Raw genomic sequence first — 21416 nt, forward strand, 5'->3', positions numbered from 1 at the left:
TTTATGCACCAAATCATGGGAAAGAAATTGAGCAACGTCGCATCCAGTGCCGGCGCAAAGTTGGAATATCTTGGGGGGCGTTACAGAGTATCAGAAAAAGTCTGTCTCTCCATATACCACATTACGACGCGGGACAAAACTAGTCTCTTAAAAGAGCAAATACACAAAAAAAAAAAAAACAGAATACCAAAGCCCTTCACACACTCACATGTCCCCGAATTAGTTGACGGTGGCTCGGAACCATAAGACGTCATACCGGGACTTGGACAGCGTCGCGGACAAGTCGAGCACCAGCCCACGCGTAGGGATAGTTGTGCTGGTACCAGTTGACAAAGCTGCGACGGCCGGCGATGCGCGGGTGCGTCGCCCACGAGCCGCCGAGCACAATATTATGCTTGCCGTCGAAAAAGTCAGACGTGTACGCCGGATACAGCGCCATGGGCTCAAAGCCCTCGTGCCGAGTCAGCACCGAGCTCGTCCACTCCCACACGCCGCCCATGCCCGCCTGGCCGGCCAGCGTGTCGCCGCTGGCCGTGACGGGCTGCGGGTGCCACGTCTTGAAGCCGACGTTGGCACCGTCGAGGTCAATGTACAGCGAGGCGGCGCCGCCGCCGCTTTCGCCTCCATTGACTGCTGCTGATGCGGCGGCCCCATTTGGCGGTGTCTCCTCGACGCCATCGTTGACCAAGTGACTAGAACGCATAAAAACTGTTAGCGGCATGTGGCCCATGAGGATGCAATGCAGGTGTTGTTTGTTGTTGTATAAAGACGACTTACGCATTGACTGCAGGTACCCTATTAGAGAGCTTGCTGTGCATCGAGGCCTCCTTTTGCTTCTCCGCAAAAGTGTAGATACTCTTGGCCTCCTCCATGGTCGGGATTCTGCCGCCCATCCAGGCGGCGCAGCCAGCCAATTCATCGTAGGAAGCGGCTACGGGCCAGTCCAAGGCGTACTTGAGAGGGACGAGGCCATAGACGGTGCGCACAGCCTTGTCCTTGAGGTACGGCTGCATAGGGTACTCGGAACTGGCGCCGTTGAGGAGGGGGCTGCCGTTGTTGGCTTCAGCAACAATGGACCAAGAGGATGGAATAGCGCTGTTTTTGGTGCTGTAGAGATAATCGGCATACTGCACCCAAAGGTTAGAAGGCTCCGCATAGATTTCCGAGTTGGAAAAGGAGGGTGTGGGGGAGTTTTGCTCACGTCTTCGTTGGTGATGGGCCTCGCCTTGGCTTGAAAGGCATGCACCTTTTCCTTCCTCTCTGGCTTCTCGTTATCCCATCCAAAATTGACAGTCGGATCAGTGCCGTCCTCGGGATCATTCATGCCAATGACGACAGTCTGCTCGGGAACATCCACCCAAGCATTCGGAACGCGTGCACGTCTAGCCGCTGCGCTCAGCGTCGCGAAATCGGGCATGGGCGTGTGCGGCGGCGGCAGCGTCTTGTCGCTCTGCAGCATCATGTACAGTAGCGTCTCGATATGCATAATCTCGTGCTCAAACGCGACCCAGATGCCGCGCGCGACGCTGCGGGGCATCTTGTCCAGGCTGCCATTGTCCGTGTCGGCGTAGAGCTTCTCCAGACGGGCGCGTACGCGGCCTTGATACGCCGTGATTTCCTGCACGGGCGGCCACTCCTCGGGGACCTCGGAGTGGTCGTGGCAGCGCTCCGGGTTGTCCACATCGGGGTCGATGCCGCGCTCAAAGATGGCTCGGTAGGCGGCGGGCTCGGTGGCGGCTTCGTTGGTGACCTTGGACAGCTGAATGTCGAGAAAGGTGGGGATGTGGCCGAGGTAAAAAATGCAAGCGTTGCGCAGCTTGATGGGCTTTTCCTGGAGCTCCTGGTCGGGCAGCATGCCCTTGGTGACGATATCCCAGACTTGCCAGAGGGCTGACCAGTCGTTGAGTGTGGGCAGAACGCTTCCATACTGTGAAGGAAGAGAGCTGAATGGAAGATCAGTCTTTTGAAGCAGATGGAGACCTGTACAGAATACTTGTCAGTGACGAGTATGAGCATGCCAAATAAAACCGTTCATGCGCCTACCATAGTCGTCGCCACGTCGCCAACGCTTGACCTCCTTCAGACCAGCAGTGCGCCACAGCTTCTCACCGCCAACCTGGGAGTACTTGAGACTTTGCTCGATTTTTAATCTCTCGGCCTGCTTGATGGTTGTTCCAAGGATATTGACTTCCTTGGTGGGCGACAAGAAGGCCTGGTGGCGGCCGCCGTCCTCGTCGTAGATGAACTCCCCGATGACTTTCCAGTCATCCAGGTGAAAGATTTCAGAACCAAAGACAGCATTGGCGTGGCGAAGGCCGTTGAGAATAAAGCTAGACAGGTCAGCTGACAGAGACTCGCGAAGGGACGGTGCTAATAAGCTTACGAATGCGTAACGCCCTTGGAATCTAGGGGATTTTCATGTTAGTCCAGTCCGGTGCCATTCTTGACATTTCACTTGCCATTGTATGCATGGCTGGAATCAGTTAGCAACAGTGAGTGCGAAAATAGACATGGAGAATACTGACTAGACCTTGTTCGGGTCGCAGCATGAATCGATGCCGATAATGATGGAGTCTGCTGGCTTCAAAACCTGAGCGAACCCTTGCAAGAAGGCGCCGGCCTCGTCGCGCGAAAAGTTGCCTTGAACTTGCATGTTAGCAAACGTAAATGTCCCGGCGCGCCATCCATCCGTGTTTGCGTACCAATACTAGAGCCGAGGTGGATGATTGTTATGTTTCGGTCGCTATTGGCAAACTGCTTTAGCCAGTCTTTGCCGTCGTCATATGTGCCCCAGAGCCCATGACTGCGGACATGCTTGTAGTCGGGAATCTGCAAGAGTGTGCGCTGCAGTTCTTCCTGCGACAAGTCGAGGGCATAATAGTCGATTGGCTTGCCAATCTTTTCAAAGGCATCGAGGACGAGAGAAATCTTGCGCAAGTTGCTGCAATGCGATGAAAAGATACTAGTTAGCGCTGATGATGAGAGTAGAAGGAAGTAATAATTGTTAAGCCTTCAAAACGGGCAGTAATGTAGAGCGCTCTCTTACCCGCTTCCAAGCTCAACGACCATGGCTCCAGCCGGGATCAAATCCGCTATTTCGGCCGCATGTTTTTTCAAAAGCTCAATTTCGTAATTGGTGAGATAATATTCATCCAGATATGTTATCTGAGCGACAAGTTAAGATGAAAGTCCAGGTCAAACGCAGTAACCAGGCGGGAGGGAAAAAAAGGAATAAATGCCAAAACGGGCCTTCAGCAAGAATGACATACATCCTCAAACAACTGCAAGCCCGTTTCATCGTACAGCAGCAACGTCGGCAGCGTACGGTGGCCGCTGACGGGATTCAAGTGGTTAGCAATCTCCTTTTTGAGGTTAAAGTCGACCTGCTCTCCGCGAATATCAATGATGTCAAGACGCTGCTGCTGCTGCTGCTGCTGCTCCTGCTGCTGCGTTGGCATTTTGCGGGGCGTCTCAGCATGGCCGTTTGTGAGAAACGAGTCGCCGCCGTTGACAACCAAGGGCTGCGCGGCAAAGGCCTCTCTGACGGCGGGCATGATGGACCGAGATGTCGGAGGAGGTGGAAAGGAAAGGTGTATCAAGTGAAGAGGCTGCTGGTGTGAGCGTGGGAGTGGTTGGATCTTATGATGCAAACGCAAAAGCTTTTTAATAAAACAAGATGCGACAGGATGCTGATGTTTAGATGGGTTGGTAATCTAGATTGACAAATCGAGAAAAGCCTAATAATAAAAGCCGGTGGGAATCAGCTCAAAACCTATAACGTACTATGCCGTCGCTAATAATACATGATGATTACAAGGAATTCAGTGCGTTCCTCAGGTTAGACACAGGTATCATTCACGGTGGGTGCAGGTATTCCAGACCACAGCTAGTGAACAGCTAAGAGCTTTTCCCACGAGAAGCTTCCCCTCCACATGCAACCCCACGTCGACTCCGCACAAAGCAAGGATACATGAAAAGACAACCAGTATTAGCTGCCAGATGACTGAATAGTAGACAACTTTGACAATCCACTGGGGCTTGACTAGCAACGAGTAATCTGTACAGAAAGCGGCAGCCAGCAGGCCGTGGCCGAAAGGCTAGCATGCTAAGGTACCTGGACTCCACACCTCCAAACGTCCCACTTTGGCAAGAAAAATGGGCCATCTTTTTTCGACAAGAACATGACTTTGACTTGACAAGCAACACAAGCTGGTCACCAAGTATTCGGGTAGTCACTTGGAGCTGTCCCCGAAAAGGCGCACTCAAACAAGGCGGAGCCATTGAACCATGCGCTGAGCTGGAGCCGAGTGAGTGGTTGGTTGAGTGGCACAGTACCACCGCGGGGTTTTTGCTCCTCTTTGGAATCATCCTATCGCAAATGCAACGAAAATAAATCGCATGGGGTCCAACTCTAGCCCGCCGTTGGCCAGAAAGCTCCAAGGCGAATGGGGCAGCGGCGGCGGCGGCGGCGGCGGCGGCAGGCGGGGGAAAGGAGGAGCCGCTTCTGCCATCGGTATCCGTCTTAGAAAAACTCTCGTGTTTCCGGGATCGTGTCGTCACTTGTGCGTGTACCTGTTTTGTTCCTCGCTTCTCCAGTTCATGCAGATGCAGGAGTGCGGTGCAAGACACATGCTTTTCAAAGCATGTGTAGGAGATCGAAAAGGCGTTTCGAGGGGGAGCTAGCTACCTGCGTACCGAGCAGCAGCGGCGGCGGCAGCAGCAGCAGCAGCCATGCTTGAGTAAATCCTACAGCCCAATCGACAGATCAAGGATACACTCCTTTTATCCTTGGGAACCAAGGAACCTTGACACGGGTGTGTCAACTCGTCAAAGAACCGCGGCTTTGGTGTCTGCCGATCACTGGAGCTGCAGCATGTCACGAATTCGCGAAAGTGCGCGCGGGCGTGTTGTGCAGCCTTTCGACGTTGATCATGTTCATAGCCTTTGCACGGCACACATGGTCGGTGCCAAGATATAGCTCGGCTGCTCATGCATATTCATCTATATTTGTCTGGATGCGAGTTGATTTTGACCCGCAGTGACGACGGCCCATGCAGCCTAGTTCTGCACCTGATTCTGGATGAGTTGGCAAGCAGGCAATCAGGCACACCAGGGCATCGCCCACTGAGATTATGCAAAAATCGAGTGTTGATTAAAGTGTAGTTGACAGAGACGCCTCAGCTTGAACACGTCTTTTCCGGAGCCAGCTGATTGTCAAAACTAAAGAGCAAGTACAGTTGACAGCAACAAGATGCAGATCGACCAGAATTACAGTAGTTTCCATCTGATATCAAACCAGATCATCAATATCTCTAATATTCCCTGTCAAAGTCATACTTTGTCAAGGGGTGCGGCTAGCGCGCCATCTCCAAATACGCATCATGACATTCCAAACCTGCTTATAGGACAGGCTTGAAAGAGTGGAAACACTCCAAGTATGACAAAGGTGTATTATGCGAGATCTGTAAAACACACTAGTCTGATATCATTAAGCAACATATGTACAGGTACATGCTGGTTGCACATCTCTCATCAGCCAGAGAGCGCTTGCAGCACACGTTTCGTCATGCCCAAGACCTTTTCCTCCTCGAGCTTGCGTGCAACAAGCTGCAGACTGATTGGCATACCATCGACGAGGTTGGCATCGTATTCCGTGTTGATGGCCTCGCAGACATCACTTCGAGGCACGTAGTCTTGACCAACAATGTCGATATTCTTGTCCACCTTGAGCCCCGTCGGGAAGGAAACGGCAGACACGTCCAGAATATTACCAACGGCCGTGTATGCAACTAGACAAACAAAAAAAAACCGTCAATTTACATTTTCAGCTTCAAATTGCTAACTTGGAAAAAAAAAAAAAAAAAAAAAAAAAAAACTCACCGTGTCTAGTGCCACTGTGCTTGTGCGTCACATACGGCGTCGTGGGCAGTAACAGCGCATCCAGACCGGCATCGTTCCACCGATCCAGATTTGCATTCTGAAACGCCGTTCTCTCCGTCTGCAGCTTCCACACATCGTAGACGCTCATCGGCTGCGCGTGGCGGTAGGCCTCCATCTCGGGCCGCCACGGCTCGCCCGTGCGCTCCAGCTCCTTGCGAATCGCCGCCGCGCCGTCGGCCACGAAGAACTTGCCAATCATGGTGAGGCTCTGCAGCATGTCCGTCGGCCGCCAGTCAACCACGTCGTGCCCGGCCCGCAGCAGCTTCGCGACGGTATGCCGCAGGGCGCGCAGGATGGGCGGCGTCGGCTGCACGAGCATGTCATGCCACAAGACGCCAATCTTGAGCTTCTCGGGCAGCTGGACGGGCTTCCACGGGAGCGGGTGGCATTTGGCGTCGCGCAGCCAGGGCTGGCTTTGAATCACCACTTTGCTGTACATGGCAATGTCTTCGAGAGTGCGTGCCATGGGCCCGTTGACCGACATGACGCCCTCTTGGCCGGGCATGCCGGAGCGGCAGTCACGGACGGGGAAGCGGCCGCCAGAGGGTCGGAGAGTGAAAATACCAGTGCAAGCAGCAGGAATACGAAGTGATCCGCCTATAACCTTTTCGTTAGAGGCATTAAAATATTAAATAGTGAACCTTGCCAATCGGAACTTACCAATGTCAGTTCCCACGCCAATAGGACTGCCTTTTAATACCAGCAGAGCCGACTCGCCACCCGAGCTTCCACCACTAGTCGTTTGTCTATTCAAAGGATTCAGCGTGCGGCCAAAAACATTATTAATGGTTTCTGCAATCATCATGGCCGTCGGCACATTGGTCTTGACGTAAAAGACTGCTCCCGCTTCTTCTAGCACCTTGGCGAGCATCGAATCCACTGCGGCAGCGTCTCCCACGTGCGACGAGAAGCCGACTGTAGTATCCAAGCCCGTGAGCTTGAAATTGTCCTTGAGAGAAATCGGCAAGCCGTGCAGCGGCCCCACGGGCTGGCCCGTCTTGGCAAAATGCTCATCACGAGCGCGCGCTGTTGCAATGGCGCGCTCAAAGCAAGTCTCGGAGAGACAGTTTACCTGTCCCCAAGCTGTAAGTCAAGAGACACAAACACACACACACAAAAGGCCGCCACAAAGGTTACTTACCAGTTGATGCGCCGCCGCTGCGCGCTTGCAGAATGCACGAGTCACGGTTTCCGACTGTAGCTCCCCAGAAGCCAGCTGAGCGACGAGCTGCGTAGCCGTCTGCTCCGTTATCTCAAGCTCGTCCTCGGTGAACCACCCAGACGTGGCCGGCCAGGCCGTCACATCATCCTGCGAGGCCGGGGGCAACAGATCGGCAGGCACCCGCCATTCTTGCGGGATGGAAGCGCTGAGGAGCGCTCTCTTTCGGGCGCCAATGTCCTCCCAGATGGGCGGCCGGATCTCGGTGGTCGGGTGCCCCTCTGCTTTGGCGGATAAGATGTATGTTAGTTTCGATTCGATAATCGTCATACTGTACTGGTAGGCCGCCGGGGGGGTGGTCCAAGGGGAGATGTATGTTTTTTTTTTGCAGAATGGGAGTGGGAAAAGGCGATGAGGATATCAGACGCAGAGTCGAGGGACTTATAGAAGGCTACGAGTGAGCCACTGATCGGGCCTGAGTCTGTGCGGACATGATTCCCCCGCAAAACCCGATAGCGGCATGCGCCGACCCCGACCTGATGCGCCATCGTGGGGGGCCGCATGACGATTTGGCAGACGAGACTAAGCAATATCATCCGGGGAAAACCTCGAAATGTTGTATTTTTTTTCCCCTGAGCTAGTACGTACAAATCAGAAGATTGCGACCTTTTCTAATTTTGTCAGTCTTCTGCTTGGTATTTTCATACTTCTTGTAGTCTGCTCCGGCCGTCATCAGCTTTGCTAAGTTTGGCGCCCTCTATTGACTATTAGCTGCAGTATTACTGGTAGTCATTGTGGCGTTTAATTGGTATGCTACCCCAGCCCAGTGCTAGACTCCAACCGACCGACGGCGCGATACTATGAATCGGTAGTTGGGAATTAGCCAGACTGAAACTGCGTGTTCTCTTACATCATCCCCTTCTGCATGATTGATTTCCATCTTTCATGATAATTAACAGAGCAAGGCAGAGGCACGAGAGCATCATCCACCTGCGACGGCCCAGCGCCCGCAAACGCCAAATCTCAGTCCTGGTCCACCCAAAAGTTCCCAATCACAACTCAAAAGGGTCTGCACAGTTTTCCGCCGCCAATACCTTCTAATATCGAAAGCAGCCAGCTCAACACGGGGTCGCCGTGTGCGCTTTTCCGGTTTGCCTAGTATACAGTAACGCGCGGCGGCCGCCTTTGCAGGCGCTGCGCAACTGCACAATCATGGCCGTGGGGGGCAAGGTCAAGGACTATTTCCACAATGTCTATCAGCCAGGCGAACGCGCCCTCATCCAGAAAATCGACTTTTTCATTCTGACATTCTGCTGTCTGAGCTACTTTGTCAACTATGTATGTCGCTGCGATGATGACGGTGTAGTTGTGTGTTTCATTCAATACTAACGCCCAGCAGCTCGACCGCAGCAATCTGAACAATGCCTACGTGTCGGGCATGAAAGACGACCTCGGCTTTGTCGGAGACCAACTCACACAGATAAATACTTGTTTTACCGTTGGGTAAGTCTTCCGCTCGATACATGATTCTTCTTCAACAAATGCCAACCGCCACAGCTACGTCGTCGGGCAGATACCCTCCAACTTGTCGCTGCACTATGTCAAGCCGCGCATCTGGTTTCCCCTCATGATGGTCCTCTGGGGCGGGCTCACCATGGTCACCGCATCGACGCACAACCCGCAGTCCATTATGGCGATTCGCTTCTTCCAGGGCATCTGCGAAGCCTCCACCTTTGTCGGCACGCACTACATCCTCGGCGCCTGGTACACGGAGCGCGAGCTCGGCAAGCGCAGCGGCATCTTCACCTCGTCCGGCCTCGCCGGCACCATGATTGGCGGCTTCATCCAGACGGGGCTCAACCGCGGACTCGACGGCCGCGGCGGGCTGGCGGGCTGGCGCTGGCTGTTCATCATTGACGGGCTGATTACCATGCCCGTCGCGCTCTACGGCTTCGTCTTCTTCCCGGACACGCCGCAGACGACGCGCGCATTCTACCTCACAGAAGAGGAAAAGGCGCTGGCAAGGTCGCGCGTGCCCCAGGCGGCAGAAGACGGCCAGTCACCGATGACGCTCGCCTTTGTCAAAAAGGTCCTCACGTCGTGGTACTGGTGGGGCTTCGTGATGCTCTGGGTGATTGCGGGCGAGACAGAGTCGTTTAGCAGCAACGCACTGCTGGCGCTATACATGCAGAAGCATCCCGTCAACAAGTACACCAAGGCGCAGCTCAACGACTACCCGACGGGCGTGCCTGCCGTGGGCATCGTGTCAACGCTGTTCTGGGCCACGCTGACGGATTTTCTCGGTGGCAAACGCTACCTTGTCGGCTACTGGATTGGCATAACGGGCATTGCCACATCCATTATGATTCTAGTAGCGTCCAATAACCCTACCAGTTCCTCGTCCACTTCTGTCGTCTTTGGGGCGTACTACTGGGCTGGGTCTGTATACGCATGCCAGGCAACATTTTTCGCCTGGTGCAACGACGCCATGCGATTTGAAGCGTCTGTTTTTCGAGGCGTGGTATTGGCTGGTATGAATCTAGGAAACAACGCTGTCAATGCGTGGTGGATTCTCATATTCTACGGCGCCTCGCGAGCGCCGTGGTTCATTGTGAGTATCAATTTTTACCCCTTTGATTCAACTCGCGAACTCATGACCAATTATATACTAATACTCTCTTCTACTCAGCGTGGCATGTGGGCAATGATTGGATGCTCGATAGCGTTGATTATCTGGAGCGCTGGACTATCTTATCTGGCGCGCAAATATGTACCGTCGCCGCAGGGAGGACGGCACCGAGGTGCACGAGAATATGCCACCCAAAGCGGAAGGTTGAGCTCTAAACCAGAAGGTAATATGTAAAACAATCTTAATACATTTCTCATTTTGCACGAGCCTCTCGCTCGACATTGTCGTGCTACGGGATCACAGAAGAGTCCGCTGAAGCCTAAAAAAATAGGCAAACAGCCGGAGTCCTAGTTCCCGAAAAAAGTTACATTACGAGTTTCCACTCTGGCTATCGGACGTCTGTTGACTCTTGCAAAACAGTCACACTCGTGTCCGTTGGCATGTACCAATCAAGATGATACCCTAATTCTATCACCCTCATCTCATTTGACCATGTGCAGCCTCTTACCTTGGACTGTGTCGGTCGCGCGCCAGCAAGGTAGGGTCGCGCTGCAGCGACCGCACACCTCACAGGCGGCCACCCGATCCTTCGGCACAAACACCGCCATACAATTGCGTCAAAAATGCCGTTTCCAGGCCAATTCCGCAGCAAGACGGCATTCATCGTCAGCTGATCTTGTTGTCAGGTGCTCCGTGGTGGTCGCGCGCATCAAGACTGCACCGCGTGCCGCAGCCGGGCTGTCGCGATCGTTTAGCACCTCGCCGCGCCATGGGCAGGCCGTTGCGGAAAAGGGCAACGAAAAGGCCGTCAAAAAAGACGACGTGGAGGACGATGCTGTCCCCGATGTGGATGAAGCCAAAACGCTTGCCGTGCGGCGAAAACATGCTGCGCAGCTTTCCAAGAATGAACCCGAAGTGAACAATTCCACTGGCGGTCTCTTGCGCCTCCTGAGCATCGCCCGGCCCGAGGCCAAGCCGCTGGGCCTCGCCACCGTCTTTCTCGCCGTCTCGGCGACGATTACCATGACGATTCCGTACGCCGTGGGCCGCATCATCGATGCCGCTGGCAAAGCGGGCGTCGTCGACGTCGCCGGCCACTCCTTTACCCTTACCCAATTCGTCGTCGGCATGGGCACGGTGCTCACAATCGGCTCAGCCGCCTCGTTTACACGCAACATCATGATGCGCATCATTGGCGAGCGCGTCATTGCGAGGCTGCGCTCGCGCCTGTACCGTCGCACCTACACGCAGGATGCCGAATTCTTTGATGTCAACCCCGTGGGCGACTTGATATCCAGACTGGGGTCTGACGTCAACATTGTGGGCGACTCGGTGACTACGAGTGTCACGTATGCCCTACGCTCTACTTTCAACACGATTGCGGGCATCTCCATCATGCTGTGGACCAGCGCAAAGCTCACGATGCTCATGCTAGTCATTCTGCCGCCCATGGCTGTCGGATCTCTCATCTACGGCCGCTTTGTGGAAAAGATGAGCAAGCGCGTGCAAAAGAATCTCGGCACGCTGACAAAGATTGCTGAGGAAAGACTGGGCAACGTCAAGACGAGCCAGGCCTTTGTCGGAGAACGTCAGGAGGTGCATCGATACAACCAGCAGATTCGCAAGGTGTTTGCGCTGCGCAAACGCGAAGGCATCGTGACGTCAACATTTTACACGTCGACGCTCTGGGCTGGCAATATCTCGTTTCTCATCATGCTCACAGTTGGCAACAGCTTCATCCAGTCTGGGGCCATGACGACGGGCGACCTCACCGCCTTTGTCATGTACGCCATGTTTGCCGGCACGGGCATGATGGACTTTTTCTACACGTACACGGAAATCATGCGCGGCTCCGGCGCCGCCCACCGGCTATTCGAGCTGTCGGACAAGAAGCCGCGGATCCCGCAGAGCGCCGGCGCCCGCATCGCGTCCGCCCAAGGCACCGTCAAGTTCACAAACGTGCATTTTGCGTACCCCACGCGGCCAGACGCCAAAATCTTCAACGGTCTCAACTTTGAGATTCCCTCGGGCAGCAACGCCTGCATCGTCGGCCCCTCTGGCCGCGGCAAGTCCACCATTGGCACGCTCCTGCAGCGCTTCTACGATCCCGTCGCCGGCACCATCACCATCAACGGCCAAGACATTTCCCAAATCAGCGTCAAGTCGCTCCGTCGGCGCATCGGAGTCGTTGCGCAGGAGCCCGTGCTCTTCTCCGGCACCATTGCCGAGAACATATCCTACGGCGTGCCCGGCGCGACCGAGGAGGAGATTTTGCACGCCGCCAAGGTCGCCAACTGCACTTTTATCGACAACCTGCCCAAGGGCCTGCAGACGCAAGTCGGCGCGCGCGGGTCGCAGCTCTCGGGCGGGCAGAAGCAGCGCGTGGCGATTGCGCGCGCGGTGCTCAAGCGGCCCGACATTCTGATCCTCGACGAGGCCACCTCGGCGCTCGACGCCGAGTCGGAGACGCTGGTGAACCAAGCGCTGGGCAGGCTGTTTCAAGGCAGCATGACCACCATTTCCATTGCGCACCGTCTGTCGACGATTGAAAAGGCGGATCTGCTGATTGTGCTGAATGCGGACGGCGAGGTGGCCGAGATTGGCGGCTACAGGGAGCTCTCGGCGAACAAGGACAGCGAGTTTAGCAAGCTGATGGAGAATCAGATGCGCTCGCCGATGGCGGGCAAGCCTGCGGACGATGTTGAGACTATCATGGTTGATGAGGAGGCGGTAGAGGAGGCCAAGAGGCGTGAAGCATAGACGATGTAAATTTAGACTGTATTATTCTGTAATATACTATAAAGATGCGATATACGTTTGAGACTGTGTTCATGGAATTCGGCCTCTGGTCGCCACAGGCGGATAACGCCATAATCAGAAGCCGATGTTCAGTACCGAATTAGGTTCTGCGAGCTTCGATTCAGCGTTGAGTACCCGCATCATGGTGCCTGGGCACGAGAGCGTCAAGAAAGCGTCGACCCCCAATGATTGACTTGCGTATTCAACTTGTCTGTGGTACTGGTTATACCTAATTTAAATACATCGCAGTCCTTTGGCTGGTAAGCAAAAAAACTGTCACTTGCAAATAAGGCGCAGGAGGCCCGACGTGAGGCAATTTTGATTCCGTGGCAACGCCATCCCCTGTCGGTACATGCGTTCCAACTTTTTGCAATTGAATGGGACCTCGTGCATGTTTTAGACATTCTCGGCCCGGGCCTAGACCTGTCATCATTAAGCAGCTGAAAGATCCCAGCCGTCTGTCTGTCTCACTGCTGTTAATGCATGGAAAACAGGGCTGCAGAAGCCTCGGCGCCTAACTCGGACTGCAATTGACTGCAATCAGGGCTTGATATTCGAGTACAGATTAAATATGCCGTGTATACTACGTATGCGGGCCGTCTTCTGCATGCTTCAAGTAAGCACCAGTTAGTTGATGGACGTGGTGGCACGCATTTGTTGCATCATGGACCATGGCGAGCCTTTTCGCTGCGCGACATGCCGCGGATGCAAACTAGTGGTTCTCTTTCTTTTTTCTTCTTTTTTTTTTAAAAAAAAGAGCGGCCTTCAAAATGCCAAGTAATATTATAGGAATACATATAGTAACACATATTTGAAGCCATATTGAAAATGTCTGGCGTTGCCCCTCAATATTGCAGCAGCGGGGTGATTTGACCATCGTACTCATTCATCTCGATGGTCTCTCCTGCTGCCGGGGATATAATTGACACAAATCCTCAAGGCAATAGCCAAGGGAATGAGAAGAACCCATGCAAGATGGCCCCATAGTATTTGATTCCTGACACCCAACGCAAAAATGACTGTAGAAACACCAGGGACAATCGCTCTGGCGACACCGGCGCTCGTCATGGAAAGGCCATTCATGGTCGCCATGACATGGCGGCTTGGGGAAGCGTCGTTGATGGCCAGCTGCGCACTGGTCATGCCCATGGACACGCCAGGTCCCATGACGGCGAGAAAACAGCCGACGGTCCATGCCCACGCCGTGGTAGACCCAGCGCCGATTCGGAGAATGGTATTGAGGAGGATGATGCCACCGAAAAAGAATGAGTAGGCAGTTGCGCACACTTTGAGTAGGTTTTTGGTGCCGCAGCGACGCTGTAGGATGGGAAATGCGAGGATGAGCCAGAAAGCCTGACTAGCTCCTTGAACGGCCATAAAGGCAGATATTTGGGAAGAGTTAAAGCCAGTACCGCCGATTCTGATGGGGGTGAATAAAAATACTGGCATAATGGCGGTGACTGCAAAGGCTAGAAGCATAAAGTGTGTGTATACCCAGATGGTAATGGCAACTTTGGGAGCCAGGAGAAGCTCTCGCATGGAGAATGCTTGACGGGCACCGGCTTGGTTATCACCAGTAGAAGAGGCCATTTCTTTATCTGATTTGAGAGTCTCTTCGAGAAAGAGACTGGTGGTGACGATACCAGCGACGCCTGCACCGGTAAGAACCAAGCCCACGAGAGCGTAGGGAAACGTCTCAAAGAAGGCAATTCCTTTAAATACCTTTGGGTATTGAGCCACAGGGTCGGCCAGCACACCGCCGATGAGGGGACCGAGAGTGGTGCCAATGTTGTTGGCAAAGGAGAACCAGCTATACGCCATGGCCTCATTCTCGGGCGTGCAGTGCTCAAACAGCATCGTCCGCATCACCAGTCTCGAGCCGGAAAAGACGCCCGCCAGGCAGCGAAACAGAATCATTTGCGGAATCGTAGTGGCCATGGTATACGCCATTGTCGAGACAATCATGCCCGTCAGAGTGATTATCATGACGGGCTTGCGGCCGATGCGATCGGCAAGACGGCCCCAGAGAATCAGCACAAAGATTTGCACAACGGAGAAGAGCGACTCGATGAGGCCGCTGTAGAAGCCAACGTCTGAATCGGCTAGATGGCCGTTGCGCTGCACCATTTGCGCTATGAAGGGAAAAATGGCAAAGAAGGCAATGGGTTCCATGGTGCGAGCAAAGCAGAGCAGCAGAATCTGGAACTTGGGCAGTGCTTCTCGGCTTGTATGCGAGGCTTTGCTCGCAGCAGCAGCAGCAGCAGCAGATCCATCTTGCAGCGTCGGTGATGAGGCATCGACATTTGGCGCAGGTTCGTCGAGGCTTCTGCGAGCGAGAAGCGGCGTTGTCTCTGTCGATTTCGGAGACATTGTCCTGCTTCCATTGCCGTCGCAGGAATTTTGCGTGGGAGTCAAAGATTTCGGCGCCATCCTGTTCTCAAGAGATGAACGAGTGAGTAGAAGTGATGTGAACAAGTTGCTAATTCTTTCTTGCGCGGCCCTTCGTCGCGCGTTTGCATGCCTTTTCCTGGCGGCCAACTTATTCCTTTGATGTATGCCGCAATCGGGGTTATTCTTTTTTCAGAATTTTTCTTCTTTTTGTTTTATTATTTCCACGTTCCTAGCCGCGATTCCGCGACAACTTTTTGTGAGACTTGTTCATGTGAGACAGGACGGGAAAATTTGCACTGCGCAGTCCTGCGAGTCAATGGTGTGTATCATTGGTATTGTCCCACCTTATCCGGTAGACACTGCGAACTGTGCGTCACTGCATGTCTGACACAGAAAGGCTTGAAACAGCAGAAAAACGCAATCACTGGAATGATATAATTGAATAATGTTATATGGCAAAGTTATGGGGGTGGCAATGGCACCCTGACAACCTGATGCCGGAGGGGGCTGGCTGGTGGGTTGCATCAATCTAGCAGATGAAATGGAGACTCAGTCGATCAGAATGAGGTCACTCACGCAAGAAAAAAAAGGCCAATGTATTTCCCCTACCAGCAACTGAATGTTTATTCTTCTCCATACGTCGGACGAATCTGTCTAGTCAGTTCCGAAAACAGTTCTCTTCTGGCGAACCTTGCTGGTAGAGAAGTCCAATTGGAGCTCACTTGGAGCTCAAGAAATCATGTCTTGCTAAAAAAGTCCCCTTGTTGTATGTACACCATACCGTAGCGACGCCGCTCGAAGCTGAGGCCAAGTATTCGTAATTACTTGACGAGGCGCTTTTCGTATATTAATATTGCTTCTAGACATGTCAATGGCTTCAGACCCGCCAATGCACTCGAAAGAAATGATTCGCTGCGGCTGCGCGCAGGTCAAAGTTATGCATCCCCCATGCATCCATCAACTAACTAGCTCACCAGCCCGCATGCGTCAAGACTCCAGGAAAGCAAACGGCCATCTGCCGAGTATTGTTTTTTCTTTCTATTCTATTTTCAGCTCCGAGAACTTTTGCAGATTTTTTTATGCTGCATTCTCAGCTTTCAACTATTTCAGCTCCCTCCATTGTCGTGATTTCTGTGCATCCGAGCACGACAAACAGTCCCAAGATCAGCGCAATCCGAGACATGCACCTCCCGCGCCACGCACAGAATTGAATCAAATTTCTTTGACGGCTCGGCCCGAGTATATATATATACTCAATTGAGGCTTGTTTTCCTTGATCGACTGGAATAATCTGTCAAGTTTCAGTATTTCAACAGCTTCCTGACGTACTGGTCCTGCGCGAGCAACTCTTTACATCAACTTTAGTCCAAACCCCGTCCTCGACTCAACTCGAAATCATGAGTACCACAATCATTATTGGGACCCAATGGGGCGATGAAGGCAAGGGAAAGCTTACCGACATCTTCTGCTCCAAGGCCGATGTCGTTGCTCGTGCGGCTGTAAGTTTGTGCAATTACCTCGACACAGCTCTACCCTTTTCAAGACCGCATTCGTCGATATATTTTAACGAATTGTCACTAATCTTTACTGTCAAGGGCGGACATAATGCAGGTCACGTCGTACAAGCCAATGGCATCTACCACAATTTCCGACTTCTTCCCTCTGGCCTCATGGCACCCCAATGCCAGGCGCTCATCGGCACTGGCGTCGTCTTCCACATCCCCACCTTTCTCCAGGAGCTCGCCGACATCAAAGAAGAAGGGATTGCCGACGCGAGCGAGCGTGTCTTTGTGTCGGACAGGTGCCACGTCAACTTTGATTTGCACGCGGCCGTCGACGCCGCCCACGAGCAAGAGCTCGGCGGCAACGCCGTCGGCTCCATGAAGCGCGGCATCGGCCCTTGCTACAGCACCAAGGCTATCCGAAACGGCATACGCCTTGCAGAAATCTTTGACGAGCAGCGGTTTGACGACAAGCTGCGACGGCTGGCTGCTGGATACCAGAGGCGCTTTGGGACGTTTCTAAAGTACGACGTCGAGGACGAAATTGAACGGTTCAAGGAATACCGGGTGGCCATGCAAAAGTATGTCGTGGACGGTGTGCTTTTCATGGCAAAGGCCAAGGAGAGAGGCGCCAACATTGTCGTCGAGGGTAGCCAGGCTATACTGCTCGATATCGACTATGGCACTTACCCGTATGTTACGAGCTCGAGTGCTGGTCTGGGTGGTGCCATTTCTGGCCTCGGATTGGGCATCAGAGACATTAGCGAAGTTATTGGAGTTGTGAAAGCGTAAGAACAAGAAAGCATCCAAGCCGAGATCAAAACTAATGTTTCTTTTTTTTTCTTAATGCAGATATACGACACGGCTCGGCCTGGGAGGTTTCCCAACAGAGGAACACGGCGAGGTTGGAAAACACTTGCAAGAGCTGGGCGGCGAGTATGCAGCCGTCATATGCCGCAAACTGAGAGTGAGTTTGCTTCTTTTTTTTTTTCTTTTCTGATTTCCCAACACCTTTCATCAACGACTAATCTCGAGGGCAGTGTGGATGGCTCGACCTTGTCGCCCTGCGCTACTCTTGCATGGTCAATCAATACGACAGCCTCCAGCTCAGCAAACTCGACATTCTCAGCACGTTTGAGACAATCAAGGTCGGAATCGCATATCGAGACAGGGACACGGGCAAGGAAATCCCCTCGTTCCCAGCAGACCACACCGTTCTCGAGCGCGTCGAGGTTGTCTACGACGAGCTGTCGGGCTGGAACACCAGCATTGCAAAAATGCGCGAATGGTCTGACCTGCCCCACGAAGCGCAGGATTACGTTCAATATATCGAACGTTTCGTCGGCGTCAAGGTACGTGCTCTCTTGTTTTTGTGCATGTGTTTAGGACTTCTCCACCAACCTTTGGCCATGGTCGCTGACAATGAGAAATGAATAGATCAAGTGGATCGGAACGGGACCGGAGAGGGAGGATATCATCACCCGGGTTTAATCTGTAGTTATTGGGGACAGTTGCCATTTGTTCGGGGACAGGTGCACGTGACGCAAGGCACCTGAGCTTTTGCGTGCACACTCACTAAATATAATCTATGTACCTTTACAAACTCTCTTTCAATACTCGGCCGTCGCCACCGCTGGTAATTCACAGCCTAAATCACGGCTTCCGTGATCGTGGAAGAACTCTTCATCTAGCCTAAGCGAAAAGATTCTTTTTGAGCGATTTATTCACGCTGTGTTGAGATGCGTCGAGAGCGGCCCGGGGGAAGTTGGTGACTGAAATCTGCAGTAATTGAATCTTGCAACATGAGCCTATACCTATTATAGACTAGCGCGGCGTCATTCACTGGCACTGCATCAGCCTACCTACCTAAGTTGCTAAGTTGCTAAGCCAGTTAAGGTAGCGCTAGGTATCTAAGAAGGTAGTGGATTTCCAGCCATCAGAGGACCTGAGCCACCACAGCACCTATCGCCTGACCCTCCTTCAATCAACAACAAGAAACCTCACATCAACATCAAGACAACAAAACAATTACCTAATAGCCTCACTCGTCATAAGGCTCCAGAACCTCCAGCAGAGGCAGCGCAGCCAACGCAACAGAGGCAACCAAGGCGGCAGCAGCGGCGGCAACGGTTGAGAGCTTTAATCAAAGCAGCTAGTTACCTTATACGAGAGAAAGGCACGCATTGAAGAGCGCTATTCTGGCCTATAGGTATGATCCCCTACAAAATGATATATAAACCTTGTATGGTTTTCTTCCTAATCAAGTACAGGTCACGTTGAAAAGATTTTAAAACTCTTACGTCGCAAAACTCAGCCCTCATCGTAGAGGACCTACTCTCGCGTGCCATCGCGCCACGCAGGCTGGAAACAGAAGCTACCGAAACCTAGAACAAAAATCGAAGCCGTGGCTTTGTTTTTGCCTTTCTAAGCCACTGCCACGTGCTAGCCCGTCGTTTGGGCGGAAAAGTGTAAATGAGATTATCGATATATAAAATATGACTGCGCTCTCGATCGTCACGACTTTATTGTCTCTTCTCTCCTCCTAACACTGCTTGAACTCTCCAGTAATCATGCCGACCATGGAGTCTGACTTGCCACCCCCTCCATATGACTCGGTAAGTAATCCATCCCGACTAAATTCGGATTCTCCATCTGACTATATTAGTCTTTGTTAGAGAACAAGGGAGCCGACATACTTGTTCAGAATGCGTACAGAAACCAAATTTGGAGCCCGCTCCTGCGACTGCCGCACAAGACCCTCATAGCCCTCATGAAATCAATTGATCTCGACAGTTTACTGCGACTGCGACACACATCTCGAATATTTATGTATCTTTTCAGCAGCGAGGCGGCTTTTGAGAAATATCATCTAACGCCGGAGGAGGACAGGGACAGATTTGAGGACACGGCTCGCATCTGGATTCCGCCCTCCTCCTGCTTCAAAAAACAAGCCGCAAGCCCCTTTGAAGGCATGTGCCCAAGGTGTGCGAGGAAGCGCAAGGGCGATATTTTTGGAAAGGCCCTCCTGGTGTCCATGTCAAAGCAATACTGCTCGCGGTGTTGCAGCAAGCACAAAATCATGCATTTCTCAGATGCTCAGCGTGCGCTACCGAAGAACAGTGGCAGGATATGCATTGGTCATGAGGGCCACTTCTTCCTTTGCAATCATGTTAGCATGACCTGGCATCAGGTCAAATCGAGTGAGCATAGTCGGGCGCTTCCAGTGCTGCGATGCGCAATCCATGAACATTCTCACGCATCACTGCGTTGCGGCATCGAGGCTTGCGTCAAGACTGAAAATCCTGGCTTCACTGTCCGCCGACATGACAAATATGGCTTGTACATGGAAGTTCTGCATTCGCGACACATTCTTGTCACGCGGCTGCCATCGGGGAAAATATGCGCTGAGAGTCTTCGAAAGGCACTTGAACAAGAACCGCGCAGCATGAGCGCGGCAAGCTGGATGCCTCTATCTTGGCCCGTGGCGGGCAGTCCCCTAAGAATATTCGACCCAAACGTGTGTGACTGCGTTGAGTGGCGCGGCTCGAGTCTGGAAGCTCAGCGTATGCAATGGCCCATTTGCCCGGACCCAGCCAGACCTTGGAGGACCGCCGCCGATACAAGCAACAACAACAACGTCAGTCCCAAATCACGCTGCGGCCAATACAGCCATACCATCTATTCTGGCTACACTGGTGCAACCGCCGAAATTTCGGTGCAGCGATGCCTGGGCCGAAACGACTTGCTTGTACTGGTTCAAAGAGCCAAATATCACATCAGCGAGGCCTGTGGCTCCGGCTGGCAAGACATAGTCGCTTGTCAATCATACGGCGGGACGATTGATAGGGGTATGCGGGGAGTTACTTGGTGTCCTACCGAAACCTGCGCCGTGTCAAAACTACTCCGAAGCAACAAGCACCTATGGAACATAGAGACAAGAAGAGACCGCATGGGCTCAGCGTGGCCCCGTCAATTCATAAGACTTTGAAAGTACTGATGTAGCTTTCAAAAGTTGTATCTGGCGCTAGAAGTAAGCCACAACTAGGGCCCACAGAGGGTACCTTACAATTCTCTTTATGAATACGAGGGAGTACATCATAACGAAGAGGAATGGTCGAGTTTTTCAATGCAAGAGGAACTAGAATTCCGCTTCTCTAAAGATGAACGTACCTGATTACAGTTACTCACTAGTCAAAATACCCATAGTAGCATAACCATCAATTATCTTTTCATCTTTTCGCTCTCTTCGTAGCTGGCTCTACGGACCACGCGTACATATAGCTTCAGTTCATATCACTACTTGAGCCATCACACACTGACCTAGCTACCGGGAAGGAGGTAGGACCGATGACGAGAATTTGCCGCAGGACCGTCAGCCCGCTGCGGTCGGTTGAAAGGACTGATCGATGCGGGAGATAGAGCTGTAAAAGATCGAGTCGGCGTCGTGGCCAGTGTTGGTACTCGCCGCACGCGATTGAAGGGACTAATCAAAGCTAGGGCAGTGCTCACAGACGGTCGATTAAGCGTCGACATGCTTGCTTCTGCAGTGGCAAACAATCTAAAAGAATTCTAGAAAGTGCGAGATTCCTAGATTTCTAGCTACGATCAGTCAGCTAAGCATAAGATACATGACATCGAGGAAACTGACGTTTCTGCCCTTCATGAAGTTAGGAGCTTGAGTGTCGCGCTAGACTTCTGACTAGCTGACGGACCTCTCTATTTTCTCGTATGCATCGGGGCTTCTGCCCTCGTGCGTCTTAGACAAAGGGTTGAGTACCATTCCGGGCGAAGCGTGTGACGGTGCGGTGACCGTATATAAGTAAAATCAGAATCCCCCCCCTCTTCCTCCCCTTCCTCCCCTTCCTCTTCCTCCTCTTTCTCCTCCTCCTCCTCTCTCTCCTTCTCCTCCTCCTTCCGACTTCACAGCCCGGTACTTACTGGCAAGCGTGCCAGTGGCGTACCCGGGAGTGGGCCGGGCAGCAGGCGCGGGCGACGC

General features: G+C 52.9%; 5 protein-coding genes across 5 annotated transcripts; 2 read left to right on the forward strand and 3 right to left on the reverse strand.

The window, feature by feature from the left end:
* Positions 1 to 250: 250 nt before the first annotated feature.
* On the reverse strand, positions 251 to 3554 carry BBA_08167 (DUF323 domain-containing protein; the record flags this gene model as incomplete). Its single annotated transcript, XM_008603264.1, has 9 exons — positions 251 to 692; positions 778 to 1127; positions 1202 to 1980; positions 2044 to 2330; positions 2456 to 2473; positions 2526 to 2640; positions 2703 to 2941; positions 3047 to 3165; positions 3270 to 3554. 9 exons carry the CDS (start codon positions 3552 to 3554, stop codon positions 251 to 253), a joined length of 2634 nt encoding a protein of 877 aa, XP_008601486.1.
* A 1978-nt stretch (positions 3555 to 5532) lies between these two features.
* BBA_08168 (amidase-like protein) lies at positions 5533 to 7429 on the reverse strand (the record flags this gene model as incomplete). The annotated part of the gene is made up of 4 exons (XM_008603265.1): positions 5533 to 5789; positions 5881 to 6537; positions 6601 to 7012; positions 7082 to 7429. 4 exons carry the CDS (start codon positions 7427 to 7429, stop codon positions 5533 to 5535), a joined length of 1674 nt encoding a protein of 557 aa, XP_008601487.1.
* An 882-nt stretch (positions 7430 to 8311) lies between these two features.
* On the forward strand, positions 8312 to 12488 carry BBA_08169 (ABC transporter; the record flags this gene model as incomplete). The annotated part of the gene is made up of 5 exons (XM_008603266.1): positions 8312 to 8437; positions 8499 to 8602; positions 8657 to 9710; positions 9789 to 9796; positions 10415 to 12488. 5 exons carry the CDS (start codon positions 8312 to 8314, stop codon positions 12486 to 12488), a joined length of 3366 nt encoding a protein of 1121 aa, XP_008601488.1.
* Positions 12489 to 13409: 921 nt separating this feature from the next.
* Positions 13410 to 14957, reverse strand: BBA_08170 (major facilitator superfamily transporter; the record flags this gene model as incomplete). Its single annotated transcript, XM_008603267.1, has 1 exon — positions 13410 to 14957. One exon carries the CDS (start codon positions 14955 to 14957, stop codon positions 13410 to 13412), a length of 1548 nt encoding a protein of 515 aa, XP_008601489.1.
* Positions 14958 to 16315: 1358 nt separating this feature from the next.
* BBA_08171 (adenylosuccinate synthetase) lies at positions 16316 to 17911 on the forward strand (the record flags this gene model as incomplete). Its single annotated transcript, XM_008603268.1, has 5 exons — positions 16316 to 16417; positions 16514 to 17208; positions 17273 to 17387; positions 17461 to 17772; positions 17858 to 17911. 5 exons carry the CDS (start codon positions 16316 to 16318, stop codon positions 17909 to 17911), a joined length of 1278 nt encoding a protein of 425 aa, XP_008601490.1.
* Between the last annotated feature and the right edge of the window lie 3505 nt (positions 17912 to 21416).

The sequence above is a fragment of the Beauveria bassiana genome (genome assembly GCF_000280675.1).
Source record: "Beauveria bassiana ARSEF 2860 unplaced genomic scaffold BBA_S00031, whole genome shotgun sequence".
In the NCBI taxonomy this organism is placed as follows: domain Eukaryota; kingdom Fungi; phylum Ascomycota; class Sordariomycetes; order Hypocreales; family Cordycipitaceae; genus Beauveria; species Beauveria bassiana.